This window comes from Musca autumnalis, unplaced genomic scaffold (genome assembly GCF_047663935.1).
Source record: "Musca autumnalis isolate F117 unplaced genomic scaffold, ASM4766393v1 scaffold_1, whole genome shotgun sequence".
Lineage (NCBI taxonomy): Eukaryota > Metazoa > Arthropoda > Insecta > Diptera > Muscidae > Musca > Musca autumnalis.
Window position 1 is genome coordinate 80333824 of NW_027411644.1, and position 21104 is coordinate 80354927.

The 21104-nt window shown below is 38.1% G+C and overlaps 1 protein-coding gene across 1 annotated transcript in view; it reads right to left on the reverse strand.

Moving 5' to 3' along the window:
• Window positions 1-21104, reverse strand: part of LOC141402034 (uncharacterized) — a 1128858-nt gene that overhangs the window by 250474 nt on the left and 857280 nt on the right. Inside the window, exons 12-14 of the mRNA XM_073982660.1 lie at window positions 10177-10340; window positions 4040-4198; window positions 2512-2673 (exon numbers count right to left, since the gene is read on the reverse strand). Of these exons, the coding sequence (XP_073838761.1) occupies window positions 2512-2673; window positions 4040-4198; window positions 10177-10340 (485 nt within the window). The remainder of the gene's footprint in view (window positions 1-2511; window positions 2674-4039; window positions 4199-10176; window positions 10341-21104) is intronic.

Sequence of the window (21104 nt, forward strand, 5' to 3'; positions counted from 1 at the left end):
AGGTACTCGAAGGAGTTTACCGATTGAGTCCATATTGGAACCTCATCTAAGTCTGGTAGAAATTTCATAATGTGCAAAGTATGGACCAAATCGGTTACTCCCTTCAAGAGTTATCGCACGCACAAATTTTCCGAACATTTTCGAACTTTTGTGGGGGAGGTACCGGAAGCAGTGGACCGATATAATCCATCTTTGAACATGAACTAAGTTTGGACAAAATATTACGAAAGCCAAATTTTGGACCGAATCGGCAGATCCGTTCGAGAGTTATCTTGCGCTCCAACCAGTACACACGGTGTCATAGGGTTTTTTGTAACTTTCAGGCTATTTTCTCAGGAAGTATGGACTTGCCCCTAATGAAACTTACAGCGTCGTATAGAGGACAGCGAATACAACTTGCGTAAACAAAAATCAAAGCGATTCGAGACCAGGTCCTAAACTGAACTTTTCCGAAATTTTGTGTGGGAGGTACCCGAAGGAGTGGACCGATTGAGTCCATATTGGAACCTAATCTAAGTTTGGTAGAAATTACACGACGTGCAAAGTATGGACCAAATCGGTTATTCCCTACAAGAGTTATCGTGCTCACAAGTTTTGCGACAATTTTTGAACATTTGTGGGGGAGGTACCTGAAGGAGTGGACCTATATGGCCCATCTTCGAACTTAAATCGAATCTGGACAAAATATTTCGATACCCAAAATTTGAACCGAATCGATTGATCCGTTCGAGAGTTATCGTGCGCACCAGCCAGCCAGACAGACTGACAGACAGACAGGCAGACAGACGGACGGACATTTCTAGATCTACTCAAAATTGTCTGAAACGGATATCGTACAAACATACTTGGGGTCTAAAACCATTATTTCGATGAGGCACATTTTTGGTCGTATCAAAGTGTAAATACCCTCTTTAGCCTAAAGGCTGAGGGTATAAAAAGCGAAAGCTTCTGAAGATGTTAAATATTATAGCTACAAATTTCTTTTGTTCAGAGACTCATAATGACATTTGATTTGGAACATTTCATCTTTTGACACAATCCCCGAAAAGTGAAATATTTTATGAGATTTTGACTCAGCATGGAATAAATTTTAATTAAGAGTCTAAAAATTTAACAAATAATTTCAACCTATAACATCTAATTTTGAAACGCCATTTTCTTAGCAAAGTATTTTACTTAGATATCTAGTTTGTTCTGGAGCTTATAGTGAAATTTTGTAGAGAATATTTCTTCCTTTTACCGCTTTCGTCTAAAACTAAATTTCATGTTACTTACATGCATCAACTCGAAAAAAGAACAAAACAAATTTATTCAAAAAATATGGGTGTGTTTTGTTGACAATTTTGATGTATATATTTTCTTGATACATATTGTAAATACATATTTCATTTATTCGGCGACTTATATTGAATTTTGTCTTTGACGACTTCTATCTAGAATAAAGTTTTATGGGACATAACTTAACCAATTCAAATAAAGTACAACATTAACCCTAAAACGTGATTTTACTTTTGGCAGATTCCTGGCGCTTAGGTGCGATTTAGAGTTTTGGGGACCTATAGTAAAATTTTATGACAAATAATTTTGTAGAATATTTTGATCTTATACGATCACATTTTGAAGGAGTTTTTAAACGTTTTTGAAAAAAGGAACCAACAAGACCCGTTTAGTGACTCGCATGAGGATTAAATTTTTCCATAAAAAGATACCCCACATTGTTGTCAGCAATATTGTCAAAGAAACTTTATACCTAAAATGCAAGGATTCCATGGAATCTGATGTCGAATATTTCAAAACCTGTAGAAAAGGGCGGAACTTGCCACACCTATTTAGGTTATTTCCCGACGTAAACTTTCAAAACGCCGATACACGTGTCTTCTTTTTTCGGTCCTCTTTCATAATCTAGCCGAATTATCTTGTAATTATTTTTTGTGTTGTACGTTGTTATCAATTAACTATAATTTCACTCCCTGTCTTAAATGAAGGCACCACTCGTCCCTGTAACAAGTGTTTATTTTTCCCAGAAATGAGTTTTAGCTTCACCAATAGTCCCTCAATGTTACTTATTTTATTCCGAGGAATGTTATTGTTTTGTTGTTGTCATTGCAGATTTCTATTCGAGTTATTATCACACAATAAATCTTAATTACATTTTTGCTTACTTGATTATGTGTTTCATTGTATGCAACAATATTGTTGTTGTTGTGTCATGATATTCATATAAAAGAGAATGTACATACACAGATATCATGCCGTTGCATATTATATTTGAGAGACGTGCAATTTGTATAAATATTAAAAATTCCTTTATGTATGTCAGACTTGTTAGGGCTCTTTCTGTTAGTTTTTTTTTTTTAATTCATGGTTAGTTGGAATAATGTTATACTTATACACAGCTACACATATATACAAGTTAAAATGCATACACGTACATACATAGACATTCATGTTTTAAAAAACACAGACACAAAGATAATAAAAAACATGATTTTTCTGCACCTGTAAACGTACCCTCCACATTCAATTGTATGGCATGACGATCGGTGCCACGTTCATTTTCCACAACCAGATAATAAGGACGTGCATCATGTTCGGTGGCATGATGGATGTGCAGTGTCGATAGATAGCAATCCTCTCGTGAATCTTGTAGCAAATCATCGGCACGAAAACGGTCTGTGGAATAGAAGAAAGAAAAAGGAAAAAGCAACAACGAACACAAACAAAATAACCAAAGTAGCATCATGGCATCGGGGCATTCATATCAGGTGAGTGATTGACAAAAGTTAAATAGAAGGATTGATGGATGGGTGGATGAATGAACAATGAATGTTAGGTTGGAGTTAGTGGAAAGTCCATTACAATGTGTTTGTGTGTGTGTGTGGGTATGTGGTTGTAATGATGTGTATGACATAGAAAGGAAATAGTTTTTGTGGTCCCGCCATTAAATCATTTAAGGTTATGTTTATGATTATGTCAGCGAGAGAGAGAGAGTGAAAGTTAGACCATGTTTAAATAATATGTCGTAAATGTAATCAATTCCATTACAAATTCCAATTGACATAATTAAGCGGCAGTGGCAACAAATAACCCGGCGACAATTTGAAATGTGTCCCACAGACAATTGTATGGGAAAATAGACATCCGGTCGGTTGGTAGTGGTAGTATGGCAAAGCATAGATGTCCCCAGCAACATGTAACACAAATATTTTGTTAATACGCAACATGAAGATAATGGTCATCGCCGTGATGATTTTAATGACGAGTATGATGTTCATCATTTTGATTTTCACCCCGGATAATTATTATTCGCATTTGTGGTGCATGACCGTGTTGCAAATATGTGGCCGCCAGAAATTCGTTAATTAGTGGTCAACATGTAAAGTTGTCGTTGTTGGTTGGTTGGTTGTGGTAGCCGCCAGTAGCAGTAATGACAATATTTGGTTAGAGGCATTACATGGTTCCGAATCAAACCAAAAATATCCCAAAGCGTTATCATTGGCATCATGGCCAGCCATTATATTTGTAGTCATCATCCATTACATCATCATCGTCATCATGTAAAATAAGCAAGTTTTAAGGGCATACAATTGCGTTTGTATGTAAATATGTGTGTTTGGGTGTCCATGTAAATAATTTCAATTTGCAAAACATTCCATTCACATGTAAAGGATATGAAATTTAATTCGTTGTAATGTAAACCAAAAATTCATTTATTTAATATTAGATTGTCATTCGGTAATCCATTCAAATCAAACAGCATCACATATTTAGATAACACCGTGAATTTCCATGAAAATTCCCGAAACATTGCAATTTCCATGTAACCAATGTCCATTCACATTCAACAAATATTGTGTTGTCAACGACCATGGTGATGGTGGTGGAGAAAATGGTGGTGTTTCATTTGTGGTCCAACATTGTCGTCCATTATCCAATGGTAAGAACAAAAAAAACATGAAATAAAATTTAAAAACACATTTTTATATTAGTTTTGAGTCACATGGTTGTTTCAGGTGTGTGTTGTGTTTTTTGGCCTTACCAATAGAGGAACCAGCATCCAAACGCAACGAACCCCATTCCCAGGCCACACGTTGTGGTCTTGGATCAGCACAAACAACCAATGTCAATGACGCTGGATCGCCTCTTTTCACCAACACGGTGTGCATTGAGGGATGCAGACGTAAAACTTGTGGAGCACCTGAAATAAGGAAGAGAGACGAGAGATGAGAGGGGAAATGTTAGCAAATTTTTACATGGAAAGATAAAAAGTATTATATAAAAATATAGAATATATTTGTGCGTTAGCCGATAGCCTTAGATGCTAGTGATATTTTTTACATAATTTTATTTTAATTTTTTATTATAATAAATATTTGAAATAAAATAAATAAAAAATATTTGTGAGTATATTTTAAAATCACTACTATTAGCCCCATGTTGATAAAAGATACCACGGAAAAGTCCTAATAACATTAATATAGCAAGGGTTTTTCTTGGGCACTTCCCCCAAGGTTTGATCAAGGCAGGTCCCTTTAACGCCCGTTAAAAGTTTTTAGTTTACATGTGCCTGCGGACACCCGTCGATATTCAGCTGAATGCTAGTGGACGCGCCTATGGCTTGCGGATAGTGGAATGTATGTTCCCAGCAAACATTTGGAAACCACATGAACCGAATAACCCATTCTATAATAACTCTTGTGCAAGACTCTGAAAATAACACATGAAAATATTTTTGCTTTTAGGAGAAAGCGGAGTTGAAGGAGCTCCCTTTCTCCCTTCTTACCCATAAGCTCAAAACCTTTTTATGAAAATTTGCATAGTCTGGCACAAGCTAATGTAAAGAAGGAAAATTCTACACTACCAGTAGGCTGGACAATAATGGGTTATTTCCTTAAAATTTTGCAACACGGTAGTAGTGTGTGTCCGACTGCAAAACCGACAATTGCTGCTTATTTAACCCTCAGCCTTTAAGTGAAAGAGTGTATATACCTTTTCATATACCCAAAATGTGCCTAATCGAAAAAATGGTTTCAGACCCCGACTCCGAAACAATTTGGAGTCGATTTAGCAATGTCCGCCTGTCTGTCAGTGAAAAGCTAACGTGTACATAACAAGTGCGCTCGAGGAGTTCTTGCTACGAACTTCATATATTGTGGATATCAGCCTAATCACCAGGCAAGTCAGAGTGGTGACCATGAAATCCTTTCCCAGACTTCTTGAAGTGTATTTAACTCTTGGGGGGGGGGGGGGGGGGTTCTTGTTGACGTGATCTTCCCCAGACTCCTTGAATTGTGCGAAACCCCTGTGTCTTCTCCTTCAGGCAATCCTTCCCATACCCCCTGGAGTGCTCCACTTAGGCCACCTGTTCGGTGATCTTGTCCAGATATCTAAGACTACGGATTTTTAAAATAAAATTTTCTGCCAACTTTGACCCTAACCGTGGATTTTTTAAAGTAATTTTTTCTGCCACATTTTGACCCATAAGCGCGGATTTTTAAAATTGGGGTTTTCTGGCATCTTTGGACCACAAGCGTGGATTTTAAAGTAATTTTTTCTGCCACCCTCTGACCCATAAGCGTGGATTTTTAAAGTATTTTTTTTTTCTGTCGCCCTTTAACACATAAGCGTGGATTTTTAAAATTATTTGGATATTTAAAGCAATTTTTTTCTGCCACCTTTTAACCCATAAGCGTGGATTTTAAAGTAATTTTTTCCTGCCATCCTTTGACCCATAAACGTGGGATTTTAAAGTAATTTATTGCCACCCTTTTAACCATAAGCGTGGGTTTCTAAAGTAATTTATTGCCACCCTTTTAACCATAAGCGTGGGTCTCTAAAGTAATTTATTGCCACCCTTTTAACCATAGCGTGGGTTTTTAAAGTAATTTTTATAACGGAAAACATACTCCGTTTTCCACTTAATCTGTCTATTTGGAGGTCTCCCACTAAGCCTATGGAGAACTTACCCAGGTCTCCCACTAAGCCTATGGAGAACTTACCCAGGTCTCGCACTAAGCCCATCTATTTGGAGAACTTATCCAGTTTTCCCGTGAAGACTAGGGCAGTAGGTGTGAACTTTACCAGATCTCCATTTAAGCCTACGGAGAATATAATCAGGTCTCCCACTTAGCTCATCTATTTGGAGAACTTATTCAGGTCTTCCACTAGGCCAAAATAGATGGAGAATTTATGCAGGTCTTCCACTAAGCTTACGGAGAGTTTACGCATGTCTCCCACATAGCCCACCTATTTGGAGAACTTATCCATGTATACCGTGAAGACTAGGCCGGTAGGGGTGACCTTATCCAGGTTCCCCACTAAGCCTACGGAGAACTTAGCCAGGTCTCCCGTGAGGACTAGGACGGTAGGGGTGAACTTATCCAGTTCCTCCACTAAGCCTACGGAGAACTTATCCAGGCCTCACACGCAGCCTCATATCCGGAGAACTTAGCCCGGCCTCTCCCGTGAAGACTAAATTGGCAACGACGAGCCGTTAGGTGAATTTAGCCTGGTCACGAGCGACGGAAACCCGGCCCCTTTGTGTAGTATTAGACATCATATAAGTATGTGCTCTCAAAGAAAAACAAACAATAAAAGGCAAAAAATAAAAGTCTCGGTCTTTCCACTTTTCTGTGGCAGACTCTAAACACCTGCGAACTATCCCAGCCACCGGAGGGAACCTGTCGTTTCACTCTGTCTGGCTGGAGCGCACGGTCGGATCAATCACAATTTGGCTGTCGTAATATTTTGTCCAAACTTTAAGATGAAGTTCGAAGATGGACAACATCGGTACACTCTTACTCTCCCGCTAAAATTATTCGCAGGATAACTCTCGAAGGGAGTAACCGATTTGGTCAATACTTTGCCCATGCAAATAATTCTACGATACACATATCAGGTTCGAATATGGGCTATATCGGTCCACTCCTTTGGTTACCTCTCACACAAAATTTCGGAAAAGTGCAGTTTAAGACCTCCTCTGACTCTATAACAGCAGTACACATTTTTTGGCACAAGTTCAGACTTTCTGAGAATACGAATGCTTTAACAAACCTCTAACCCTATGGGAGCCATCGTGTTACAGTGGTAAGTACGATCGCCTTGCACTTGATTCAAACCCTGGCCAGGACAATAAAATTTTTTTCCCTCAGCGTAATGTCTACCTACATTTCTTAAGTATTTTAACATCTCTACAAGTGGTATCGTAAGCCTTTCGGACTATAGCTGCAAACTATCGATATTCCCAATATTAGATATTTTCGATATTTCATTTCAAGACTTGGGTTATTTGTCATCACCATTAATTTGTAAATGAAAATGGCGGGAATGTCTATGCTTTTGTTGAAATTTTGCACAATTAATTTTTTAAAGTATTTTTTTCTGCCACCCTCTGACCCAAAGCGTGGATTTTTAAAGTAATTTTTTTTCTGCCACCATCTGCCCATAATCGTGGATTTTTAAAGTAATTTTTTCTGCCACCCTATGAACAATAAGCGTGAATTTTTAAAGTAATTTTTTTCTGCCACCATCTGCCCAAAGCTTGGATTTTTAAAGTAAGTTTTTCTGACACCCTCTGACCCATAAACCTGGATTTTTAAAGTTATTTTTTTCTGCCACCTTCTGACACATAAGTGTGGATTTTTAAATTAATTTTGTTCTGCCATAAGCGTAAATTTTAAAGGTATTTTTTTCTGCCACCATCTGCCCATGAGTGTAGATTTCTAAGTTATTTTGTCTGCCACCTTTTGACCCATAAACTTGGATTTGTAAAGTATTTTTTTCTGCCACCCTCTGACCAATAAATGTGGATTTTTAGATTAATTTTATTGTGCCACCTTTTGACCCATAAGCCTTGATTTTTAAGTATTTTTTCTGCCACACTTTGACCCATAAGCGCGGATTTTTAAAGTCATTTTTCTGCCACCTTTTGACCCATAGGCTTGGATTTTTAAAGTAAATATTTTTCTGCCACCCTTTGACTCATAACCGTGGATTTTTTTAAGTAATTTTTTTGCCACCCTTTAACTCATAAGCGTGGATGTTTTAAGTAATTTTTTTCTCCCACCATCTGCCATAACCGTGGATTTTTAATTTAATTTTTTTCTGACACTCTCTGACCCATAAGCGTAAATTTTGAAGGTGGTTTTTTTCTACCACCTTTGACCCATAAGCGTGCATTTTCAAATAATTTTTTTTCTGCCACCCTTTGACCCATAAGCGTGGATTTTCAAATTAATTTTTTCTGCCACCCTCTGACCCATAAGGGTGGATTTTTAAAGTATTTTTTTCTGCCACCTCCTGATCCATAAGCGTGGATTTTTAAAGTAATTTATTTCTGCCACCTTTGACCCATAAGCGTGGATTTTTAAAGTAAATTTTTCTGCCACCATCTGCCAATAAGCGTGGATTGTTAAAGTAAATTTTTCTGCCACCATCTGCCCATATGCGTGGATTTTTAAAATACATACTTTATTTATACCACACTCTGACCCATAGGCCTGAATTTTTAAAGTATTTTTTTTCTGCCACCCTTTGACCCATTATCCTGAATTTTTAAAGTATTTTATTTCTGCCACCCTCTGACCCATAGGCCTGATTTTTTAAAGTAATTTTTTTTCTGCCATCCTTTGACCCATAGGCCTGAATTTTTAAAGTAATTTATTTCTGCCAAACTCTGACCCATAGGTCTGAATTTTTAAAGTAATTAATTTCTGAGCGTGGATTTTTAAAGTCATTTTTTTGCCACTCTTTGACCCATGAGCGTGGATTTTTAAGGTAGTTTTTTTGCCACCCTTTGGACCACAAGCCTTTCGGACTATAGATGGCAAACTATCGATATTCCTAATATTAGATATTTTCCATATTTCATTCCAAAAAATTTATTAAATACATTTTACTTTTCCGAAAAAAATTGTACGTGTAACTACGGACTTACTCTCACACATCCAAAAACTGCGAAGTTTCTATTTATTTCAATGAACTTTAAGTTTGTCCGATAATATCGATAGACAAAACTATCTGTCGATATTTAATTTTTACAAAAGTAATCGATATTATCGTTCCGTTTTCAAAACGATTTTTCGGAGAGGAAATAGTTCAGATTTTGTGCCGATTTCGTTCTGATTTCGGAAAGAAATTTCCTTTCCGAATTTCCCAAGGATTTTCTTCAGATTTCGTTATGAAATCGGACCGAAATCGATCCGACGATGCTCCGACATTTCGTTCCGAAATTATCTCAACCACTTTATACAAATTTCGTTAAGATATCGGTACGATTTCGGATCAGATATCGGACGTATCGTCCGAATTTTGTTCCGATTTCGTACGATGTCCGTACGATTGGTTTGCTGGTATGTTATGGTAACAAATGTATGTGTGTAGGTGAGTGGGTTTAGCTGAGTGTTATTGCAATCCAAATACAAACCAAGTGTTGGATTTCGAGCTGTCAATTCAAGCCCAAAGACGGCTTTATCGTCCTGATCATAACTCTGGTACAACCGTGTTTGCCTTTGTAGGTGGCGTTTTTCTGCTGCAATGGATGTGAATGCAAGTCAGGGCTGGCTGATAGGTTTGTTGATCTACAGTTTTACGTTTGTACCTTTGTACCTCTGTTTCTAGGTCATGAAGATATCTTCAACCCTAGCACAGAAACAATGAATTTTTAGGTTTTTGTTTCACACAAGCTTGACAAATTATCGTTTACTCCAATGAACCCATTTTCAGTTTCTTAGAATATGTAGATTTTCGTTGAGAATTAATAATTTTCCTCCTTGCAGGAAAACAAGTTCCCAGCTATCATTACCCACCTTCTTAATTTTCTGCCACAAAGTAATAAAAATATTATTTATTTAAAAGCATAACAGATCAATGAAGCGCTGTAAAATACCATTAAATCTTCTATAACCTCGCTCTATATGGACAAAGAACATTTCAATAATTTTTTCATTAAGTTATGTGGAATTTCGTGAAGCACATCCACATTCTCTGTTATTAAATTTCCATGGAAATAAGTAGAATTTGGCATTTTTCACAATTCGTTTTATTTTGTTTCTGCCCGCGTTCTTTTACACGCAGCCACTCAACATTCACGCACACACACCGATCGACATACTCACAGATATTTGCACATCCTGTTATTTCAATTATTTTTTTTTCACTTTTTGGTGAACAACTTACCAACAACTTGCAGCGAAACCGGATCTGATATGACCACTCGTTCCTGGCCATTGATGTAATTTGTGGCATGGCATTCATATTCACCTTGATAGTCGTATGTCACGTTGTAGATAACCAAACGTGGTTCATTGCCACGTTCCACGTATTTAGAGCCACGGGAAATGCTATAAGAAATGAATGAAAAGGAGAAATAAAATTACAATAAAGAATACAAAAAAAAAAAAAAAAATTAAAAACTTTTTTAATATTAAAGAAAATTGCCACAATTTGTTGAAATTAAATTGCTTTGCTGGTGATTGAAGGGAAGACATTTTCTTTTTAAGCCATTGAAAAGAACAGTGTGGATAAGGTAGAATATTATACAAAATATAAACGAGGATTAAAAAAATATTTGTTTAACCAACATCTGACCCATAGGCATCGATTCTTAAAGTAGTTTTTTGCCACTCTTTGACCCATAAGCGTGGATTTTTAAAGTAATTTTTTTGTCACCCTTTGACCCATAAGCGTGGATTTTAAAGTATTTTTTTGCGGCCATCTTTTGACACATTAGCGTGGAATTTTAAAGTAATTTTTTCTCCCACTCTTTGACCCATAAACGTGGATTTTAAAGTAATTTTTTCTCCCACTCTTTGACCCATAAGCGTGGATTTTAAAGTAATTTTTCCCCATTCTTTGACCCATATGCGTGGATTTTAAAGTAATTGTTTCTCCCACTCTTTGACACATAAGCGTGGATTTTTAAAGTAATTTTTTCTCCCACTCTTTGACCCATAAGCGTGGATTTTAAAGTAATTTTTCTCCCACTATTTGACCCATAAGCGTGGATTTTAAAGTAATTTTTCCCCATTCTTTGACCCATATGCGTGGATTTTTAAAGTAATTTTTTTCTGCCACCCTTTGACCCATAAGCGTGGGTTTTTAAAGTATTTTTTTTTCTGCCACCATTTGACTCATAAGCGTGGATTTTTAAGGTAATTTTTTTCTGCCACTCTTTGACCCATAAGCGTGGATTTTTAAAGTATTTTTTTCTGCCACTATTTGACCCATAAGCGTGGATTTTTAAAGTAATTTTTTTCTGCCACCCTTTGACCCATAAGCGAGGATTTTTAAAGTAATTTTTTTCTTCCACTTTTTGACCCATAAGCGTGGATTTTTAAAGTAATTTTTTCTGCCACTTTTTGACCCATAAGCGTGGATTTTTAAAGTATTTTTTTTCTGCCACCCTTTGACCCATAAACGTGGATTTTTAATGTAATTTTTTCTGCCACCCTTTGACCCATAAACGTGGATTTTTAATGTAATTTTTTCTGCCACCCTTTGACCCATAAACGTGGATTTTTAAAGTAATTTTTTTCTGCATCCCTTTGACCCATACGATTGGATTTTAAAGTAATTTTTTCTGCCACCCTTTGACCCATAAGCGTGCATTTTTAAAGTAATTTTTTCTGCCACCCTTTGACCCATAAGCGTGCATTTTTAAAGTAATTTTTTTCTGCAGCCCTTTGACCCATACGATTGGATTTTAAAGTAATTTTTTCTGCCACCCTTTGACCCATAAGTGTGGATGTTTAAAGTAATTTTTTTCTGACACCCTTTGACCTTTTAGCGTGGATTTTTAAAGTAAATTTTTTCTGACACCCTTCGACCTTTTAGCGTGGATTTTTAAAGTAAATTTTTTCTGACACCCTTCGACCTTTTAGCGTGGATTTTTAAAGTAATTTTTTTCTGCCGGTCAATATCATGCTATGTTCCAAACTCTTAGCTAGAATTAAAACCACCACCGCAAAAGGTGTAGTATATCAAAAAAAAAAAAAAAAAATTAATTCATGTCCTGTAATAACTTGAAATATTATTTCCATTTTGTGTTATTTATTTAGTTGTAATATTTCATTTCGTTGTTATTACAAATGGAAGTTGCTGTTGTTTTAGGTTTATTTCCCCCATTTGCCCACCAATATTCTTCTGTTACAGTTGATTTAGGTTCAACTCACGTACGAAAAACAATGACAAGCGTAAAGTTGTTAGAATATGACTGAAATATGAACAAGTTGTTCGTTCATGTCATTCGGGCTCTCTTGTCTATGCCATTGACTGTCAATGCTGATGTTCTTTGTCTTGGTGATGTTGGTGATGGTATGTATGATGATGCCTCTGATGAGCACAGTGAGTATTCTTAACATTAGGAACAATGTTGGAAAAACATGTCATGGCTCATTCACCTACTCACTCACACATTCGCCACCAGAGTCCTGTGCCTAATATGTTCTAGGCACCAACAATCGGCTACCATCCGTTTGCCAACACAAAAAACAAAAGGACAATGGCTGATAGATACTACTGCACCATCACGTAAATTATTCAAACATCCTGACTGGAAATGTGTTGCAGCAGTAGCACCAGAAGAAGAAATACTATTTGATTTCAACTTAATTTGCAACACAAAAACGGAAGGATGTTTGGATTGTATCCACCTCCACAACCGTGTGCGTGCCTCTATAATCACATGGTATATGTGGCAATGTGGGTGGGCATTGAAAAAGAATTAAAAAGGCCGGGGTATTTGATCTTAAAACTTAGATTTTTAAAGAATATTTTTTTAGCTACTATCGCCGCTACATATTGCTTAAAATTTCTGATAATTTCTATACTACCTTGAAATGAAAATTGTTCTATTGTTCAAATCTCTTAGGAACAATTGCAATACGACCGTAGAGGTTGTTGTTCATTTGGTTTTTTTTTTGTTCAATTTTCCTACATAGTCGCTTCCCTCATTGGTGCAATACATGGAGATTGTAAAACTGTATACGTGTCATAAATTTCAATATTTGCATTTTCTGTACCCGACATCCTTATTTGAAGGTGGCTTTAAATAGATGAGCTCTTAAAAAATTTAGCTTTCATAGGCTTTGCATTGGAGTTTTTTTTTGTTTTTTTTTTTTTTTTTTTTTGTTAAATACCTCTGTGAACGTTGCTGGGCCACTCCTTGGAAATCCAAAGTTTTTGTAATTTAATTGCAATAGACTCCGAGGTAAAATCAAAGAAATACTGAGCTTCATGAATCGACTCACTTCGACAACCTTCTCACCTTCCCGAGACATGAAAATGCAGTAAAAGTTAAAGCCCAGAAGAGGAACAAGGAACTGAGTGCCAAGTCAGGTATTATATGCGGCTTTACAACGCCTGACAGCTTTAGTCGCTCAGTAATAACTTACAATGCACCAACGGACTCCTTTTGTTAGAGGTACTAAGCAGAAAGCATCGCAAGTCACTTGGAATAACGCTCTTCGAACCGATCATTTTCTCAATGCATACACATGTACAATCGAAAAGGGGTTTCCTTCATGAATTGTAATGTCTTTCATTTCGGAAGTTTGTTGATATCATATCAAGAATATGATAGCTTGACATTGGCTTAGAATGCTAAGACCTCGACAACATTGTTTTCACTCGACATTTTTTGCTGACGTGGTATCTGCCATCGTATCTCAAGCACCAATATCGTGGAATATGATCCATCCCCTAAACACATCCGGGGTACAGCCCCGACTTCCAGCATGACATACCATCTGACATTGACAGATTGTCTCTAGCTGCTTCTATGAAGTCGATTCATAACCAATCAGTCCAGCAAGCTGTACACGAGTATGAACCAAATCATGTCCGACAGTAACATTCTCTAGTGGTTTTGAATATCGAGATAACCCTCCATTATTCTCCAGCCCATCCCACAAATCTGCGGCCTATTGATTTGTGATTCAGGCCATTACTAGTTGCGGAAATCCTTCTTTTACACCCTACAAAACACTTATTTTCCAGCCCATCCCGAAAAACTACGGCCTATTAATTTGTGGATCAGGGCATTACTAGTTGCGGAACTCCTTCCGTTACCAACATAATCCCAATTTAAATCCACAAACATAATCCATACACACACACATCCTATAACCCACACCAACACGTCTCATTCACAATAAACGAAAAAGAATTAGCCTAGGTTACAACGTACTGAGAAAGGATCGCACCAGAATAACTGGAGGTGGAGGAACACTAGTCTGTGTAAGACATATCACTCGTGAGGTTGGCTCTAATTACCCGCACATGGACTGTATGGAGTTGTTTAAAGTATACCTTCCGCCAATAACTGGCTGTACTTCAGGTTATAGGCCCAACATTAGACCGCTTTTGGAAGGTCATAACTATGTGGTCTTGGGGGGCTGTAATGCTCTTGATGAGTTGTGGCATTCGGTCCTCGAAACGACCAGAGGGGGTGAGTAGATTGATAGCACGGTAAGGACGCCCCTACCAGAATTAGCGCAATGTGTCCTTGTGTCACCTGGTCTGTCTGCAATTGGTCAAATTTCAGAAAGTTTACTAATCACAGCTTCAGAGATATGCCCAACCTTTCTGATGTTCGGATAGCAGAAAGGTCGTTCCGAAACATCATCAACATCACCACTGTTGCAGCCGCTTGTCATATACCTGCTGGTCGAATACCCGAAGTGAGAGCAAACTTCCCAGCAGAGGCGATGAGCGTGATGATCTTCGTAATGCCAACCCCAGTGACCCCAGAGCCAATGAGCTGATTCTGGAAATTAACAGGTTGGTTGGTGGTCATAAACTGAACAAGTGGTTAATTCATCTGAAGAGTTGCAACATTGGAAACGGAATAAGTAGATTGTGGGCAACGGTTAAGTCAATCTCAAACCCTGGAACGAAGGAGGATAGGACCTCAATCACGTTTGGCGACGTTACGCTGACTGATCCGAGAAGGTGAGCAAGATATTTCAACCCACACTTTGTCGAATACCCTTGGAGTGGCAAGGCGAAGAGAATAGTACTACGTCGCATTAGATCTCTTCCTGCCGAGGCGAACCGCCACAATTTACAATTGATGATGTTGCGAATGTCATCAAGAACGCTAAATCAACCAAAGGTTTGGGCCCCAATGGAATCTCCATGGTAATGTTGAAACAGCTGGATGTACCGGGAGTCGAGTATCTCACAAAAGTTCTCAACCTTTCACTAGCCACCCACATCGTTCCCGAAGTTCAGACCAATTTCGTTTTTGTCGCCCATAGAAGAGACCCTTGAGGCTTTAGTCCACCCCACCGTCAGAAATAGTTATCCAATTGCAAACTGAGTTGAATCATACAAACTGATTTTGCTTTTTTCTCCCGTGGAAAAGTTTCCTGAGGCCGATTAGAAGCATTAGTGTCGCAAACAGCAAAGCTACAACATCTCCACACGCCCCCTCCACATATATCTGGTAAGGATTTAACCAGAAAAAGCCTTTGAGAATGTCAAGCACTCCACACTGTATAGCTGTCCAGTTCCCGATTAGAAGCATTATTGTCTCAAACAACATAGCTACAACATCTCTACACGCTCTCTCCACACATATCAGCTAAGGATTTAACAAGAAAAGCCTGTGATACTGTCAAACACTCCACATGGTTTGTGGACATCGAGCAGACTACCCTCAGGCCAAGTTTGAAACGTTGGATAATAAATTATAGTTATGGATGCCAGTCGTACATGGGATTCAAGAACAAAAAGTCCAAGCCCTATAAAGTGCAACAGACAGTTACCCAAGGTGGAATGATATTAGCGAAACTGTTCAACCTTTCTAGTATTTCATACCCGCTAGACTGCATTGAAGTCTTTACGTATGCGAATGATATTATTAAACTAATAATTCAACTATCTGCCAGTAAATCTACGGCCACTCTGTTCACCATACGGACTGCGGAGATGAGCACAGAACTGAATGTCCTGGTCTATGGTAACAGAATTTTAACCACTAACTACCCCAAAATTCTAGGTATCAAATTTGACAGTATGCTCAGGGCGTGGTAGCATGCCACCGCTATCTGCGACAAACTGAGATGTTGGGACAAGATTTTCAAGTACCTGGCCAGCAGCTCTTGGGGTGCATATAAAGTAACCATGTTGGCCGCATATAACAGGATAGGTCGATGTGTAGTAAGCTATGTATGCGGTGCCAGTTTGGTTCGAGTATTTAAGTCCAAAGCTATAAATCTGTATAATATATAAATCTGTCAGAACGCCACTCTGAAAACTGCACCTGGACGCCTCCTCATCATCAGTAATCAGTGGACCATTTACATGACGAAAGGAAGTACGCCAATACAATGGCATACTCTCGTCGCAGTACTTGCTTGGGTGTTACCGGGAAAGTCATCTAAATCAGAATATTGTGGATGGGGCCTCCAACCTAGGCAAGTATATAGCGAGAAAGAGGTCAAACATTACAAGAGAGATCAGCAAACATTACCGAGATCAGCAAGTCTATCATGCGGGTTTGAATTACATGAACACAGATGCCGTCGCAGATGCCATAAGCAACTACTGTGTGAATACTGTCCTCGGAGTCCCTCCCCCATATATCACAGCTGAAGAATGTCAATTGTCGAAACAGAGCAAAATACAACACATTGACTTAGCCACATTCCTAAACTTGTAGATAGAGTCAGAACCAAATTAAGCAGGAAAACGAACACACATCCAACGTTCGTCCAACATGTGCACATCCTCATATTACTCTCAAGCTTAAATCAAACCGAAGATGTCGTACATATATCGCACAACTCATTCCGGTACATTCTTCCCAATATTTCAAAATGTTCTTTTGAGTGCTGCTCGAGTATTGTTTTGAAAATTGTAGGTAGAAAACCTCCTAGGGGAGTTACTCAGGTGGAATACCTCCTAACGGTATTATACAGGTAAAATATCTCCTAAAGGTTTCTACAGGTATACAAGAAGACCTTCTAATGGCTTTCCTTGCTTCCCGACATAATGACCCGAAAGCTCTAAAAAAACCTAAACTGCCACTACAAACAAAAATAATTTTGGTTCAAGTGCATTCGCGATGATGCAGCCTCCTCGATTACTAAATGACAGGGGTCGATAACACCGTACAAAACGTCTGTTTGGTATAGGCTATCACGAATCACACAGCAGCTTTTGAACTCCAGTAGCTTTGTGGTTACAACCCATTTACGCAGCCACATTCTTAAACCTGCAGGTAGAGTCAGAGCCAAATTAAACATGAAAACGAACAGGCGACCAACCCTGGTTCAACCTGTGCACATCGTCACATTCCTCTCTAGCTTAAATCAAATCGCAGATGGACTAATGGGATAACTTGTTCCGGTGTCTGCCTCCCAATGTTTCAATTTTTTCGTTTGAGTGCGGCTCGAGCATTGTGTTGAAATTTTCAGGTAAAAGATATCCTAGATGACACATAAACGTGGAAGACATCATAAAGGTATTTTACTGTTAGAAAACCGCCAGAAGGTATTCTACAGGTAGAAGACCTCCTAAAGATCTTTTCCATAAAAAAACCAAAGCAGATGCCATAATCAACTACTGCTTGAATGCTGTCCTCGGCGTTTCTGTTCTATAAGACAAGAATTTCTATATCGGACACTCATTCCGGTACATTCCTCTCAATATTTCAAAATTTTCTTTTGAGTACAGCTAGAATATTGTTTTCAAAATTGTAGGTAGAAAAATTACTAGTGGAGTTACTCAGATAGAATACCTCCTAAAGGTATTATGCAGGTAAAATATATCTTAAAGATTTCTACAGGTATAAAAGAAGACCTTCTAATGGTTTCCCTGGGAAAGTCCTTGCTTCCCGGCATAATGGCCCGAAAGCTCTAAAGAACCTCAGCTGCCACTACAAACCAAAATAGTCGTGGTTCAACTGCATTCGCGATGATGCAGCCTCCTCAATTACTAAAGGGCAAGGACCGATAACTCCTTTCAAATCGTCTGCCGAGCGATTGGTATAGGTTATCATGAACCACACAACAGCTTCGGAATTCCAGTAGCTTTGTGCTTACAACCCATTGACGCAGCCACATTCTTTAACCTATAGATAGAGCCATATCCTTAAGCATGAAAACGAACAGGCAACCAACCCTGGTCTAACATGTGCACATCGTTACATTCCTCTCAAGCTTAAATCAAATCGAAGATGGACTATAAAGATAACTTGTTTCGGTGCCTACCTCCCATTATTTCAAATTTTTCGTTTGAGTGCGGCTCGAGGATTGTGTTGAAATTTTCAGGTAAAAGATGTCCTAGGGGACATATACAGGTGGAAGACATCATAAAGGTATTTTACTGTTAGAAAACCGCCTAAGGGTATTCTACAGGTAGAAGACCTCCTAAAGATCTTTTCCATAAAAACCCATCGCAGATGCCATAATCAACTACTGTGTGAATGCTATCATCGGAGTTTCTATTCTATAAGACAAGAATTTCTATAACGGACACTCATTCCGGTACATACCTCCCAATATTTCAAAATTTTCTTTTGAGTACTGCTAGAATATTGTTTTCAATTACTAAAGGGCAAGGACCGATAACTCCGTTCAAATCGTCTGCCGAGCGATTGGTATAGGTTATCACGAACCACTCAACAGCTTCGGAATTCCAGTAGCTTTGTGCTTACAACCCATTGACGCAGCCACATTCTTTAACCTATAGATAGAGCCATATCCTTAAGCATGAAAACGAACAGGCAACCAACCCTGGTCTAACATGTGCACATCGTTACATTCCTCTCAAGCTTAAATCAAATCGAAGATGGACTATAAGGATAACTTGTTTCGGTGCCTACCTCCCATTATTTCAAATTTTTCGTTTGAGTGCGGCTCGAGGATTGTGTTGAAATTTTCAGGTAAAAGATGTCCTAGGGGACGTATACAGGTGGAAGACATCATAAAGGTATTTTACTGTTAGAAAACCGTCTAAGGCTATTCTACAGGTAGAAGGCCTCCTAAAGATCTTTATGTCTTTTAGCATATGGTACAGACCCGTAGGGGCCATACTGCAGCTTTTGAACTTCACTAGCTTTGTGGTTACAATCCATTGGCGTAGCCACATTCTAAAACTTGTAGATAGAGTCAGAGCAGGAAAACGAACACACATCCAATGTTCGTCCAACTTGTGCACATTGTCATATTACTCCCAAGCTTAAATAAAATAGAAGATGGTGTATATCGGAGAACTCATTCCGATGCATTCCTCCAAATATTTAAAATTTTCGTTTGAGTGCTGCTCGAGTATTGTTTTGAAAATTACAGGTAGAAACCCCTCCAAGAGGAGTTACTCAGGTAGACTAGCCCCTGAAGGTATTATACAGGTAAAATATCTCCTAAAGATTTCTACAGGTATAAAAGAAGACCTTCTAATGGTTTTCCTAGGAAAGTTCTTGCTTCCCGGCATAATGACCCGAAAGATGTAAAGAACCTCACTACAAACCCAAATAGTTTTGGTTCAACTGCATTCACGATGATGCTGCCTTCTCAATTACTAAAGGCCAGGGGTCGATAACAATGTGCACAAGGCCTGCCGAGCGTGTGGTATAGGCTCGCGCGGACCACACAACAGCTTTTGAACTCCAGTAGCTTTGTGCTTACAACCTTTTGACGCAGCCACCTTCTTTAACCTATAGATAGAGCCAGAGCCTTAATAAGGAAAACGAACAGGCAACCAACCTGTACATAACTTGTTCCGGTGCCTACCTCCCGATATTTCAAATTTTTCGTTCGAGTGCGGTTCGAGGATTGTGTTGAAATTTTCAGAAGGACATATACAGTTAGAAGTCATCTTAAAGGTATAATAAAAGTAGAAGACCTCCTTAAAGTATTTTACAGTTAGCGTACCTCCTTAAGGTTTTATACAGGTAAAAGACTTCCTAAAGATCTTCTCCATGTATAGAAAAAGGTCTTCTATTTCCTCAAACTTAATAAAGTTCAAAGATAGACTATATCGGATAACCGCTTCTGGTACCTCCCTTAGCTGTTCAATGATCGCGAGAGCTACTCGAGGATTGTTTTGAAATGTCTTAAATTTCAATACAGGCAGAATACATCATAAAGGTAGAAGACCTCCTTAAGGTATTTTACAGTTAGAGTACCTCCTTAGGGTATTATACAGGTAGAAGACTTCCTAAAGATCTTCTCCATGTATAGAAAAAGACCTTCTATTTCCTCAAACTTTAATAAAGTTCAAAGATAGACTATATCGGATAACTGCTTCAGTTACCTCTATTAGTTGTTCAAAGATCGCGAGTGCTGCTCGAATATTGTTTTGAAAATTAAGACATATACAGGTAGAGGACCTCATAAAGGTATTATACAGATAGAAAGCCACCTAGAGGTCATAGACACCTTAAAAATCTTCTACAGGTAAAGACAACATTTTATTTTCTCAAACTTAAATCAAATTCAAAGATGGACTATATCGGATAACCCCTTCTGTTACCTCAGCTAACAGTTCAAGCAAATATTGCTCTAAAATTTAATCATTATAAAAGATTGTCTATAACAAAATAAAAAAGTGTTGTCATAAAAATCTATTATCAGCATCAGCTGGCTTTAAAACATTTAATTTTCACAGTTCTTTCTCTCTCTCTCTCTCTTAAACTCCATCTTTAATTGAAAGATGTATCTCTCACAGCGCACATATCAATTTCGGTTTTTGTCACCATAGTAGCAGATGTGATGTTCACATTAAACTCTGCTGCCTTCAAATTAATCTCCTCATTGTTGATGTGAAAAGAAAAAACTTTTTCCATTCTTTTTATTTCATTCCTCTACATTTCTACATAAAATTCAAAGGACAATTAGCCTTTCGTTTTTTTCTCCTCAGCACAGTGACGCATTCCACCATGTACACATTGGCTAATCTTGGAACATGCATTTAATACCATAAGAATGATGTATTTTTCCACGTAGCCATTTTAATTAGTCAAAGTTGTAAACAGTGCGGTGAACAAGTTGTCCTTACTTTGTTAGTGCCCGCATCCGCCTTTTTCCTTTGCTTTCTGTGCGTATTATAAGTGTCAACAAAGAAAGGAGTTTTTCTCCGCTTTTTATTGCCATAAGAAA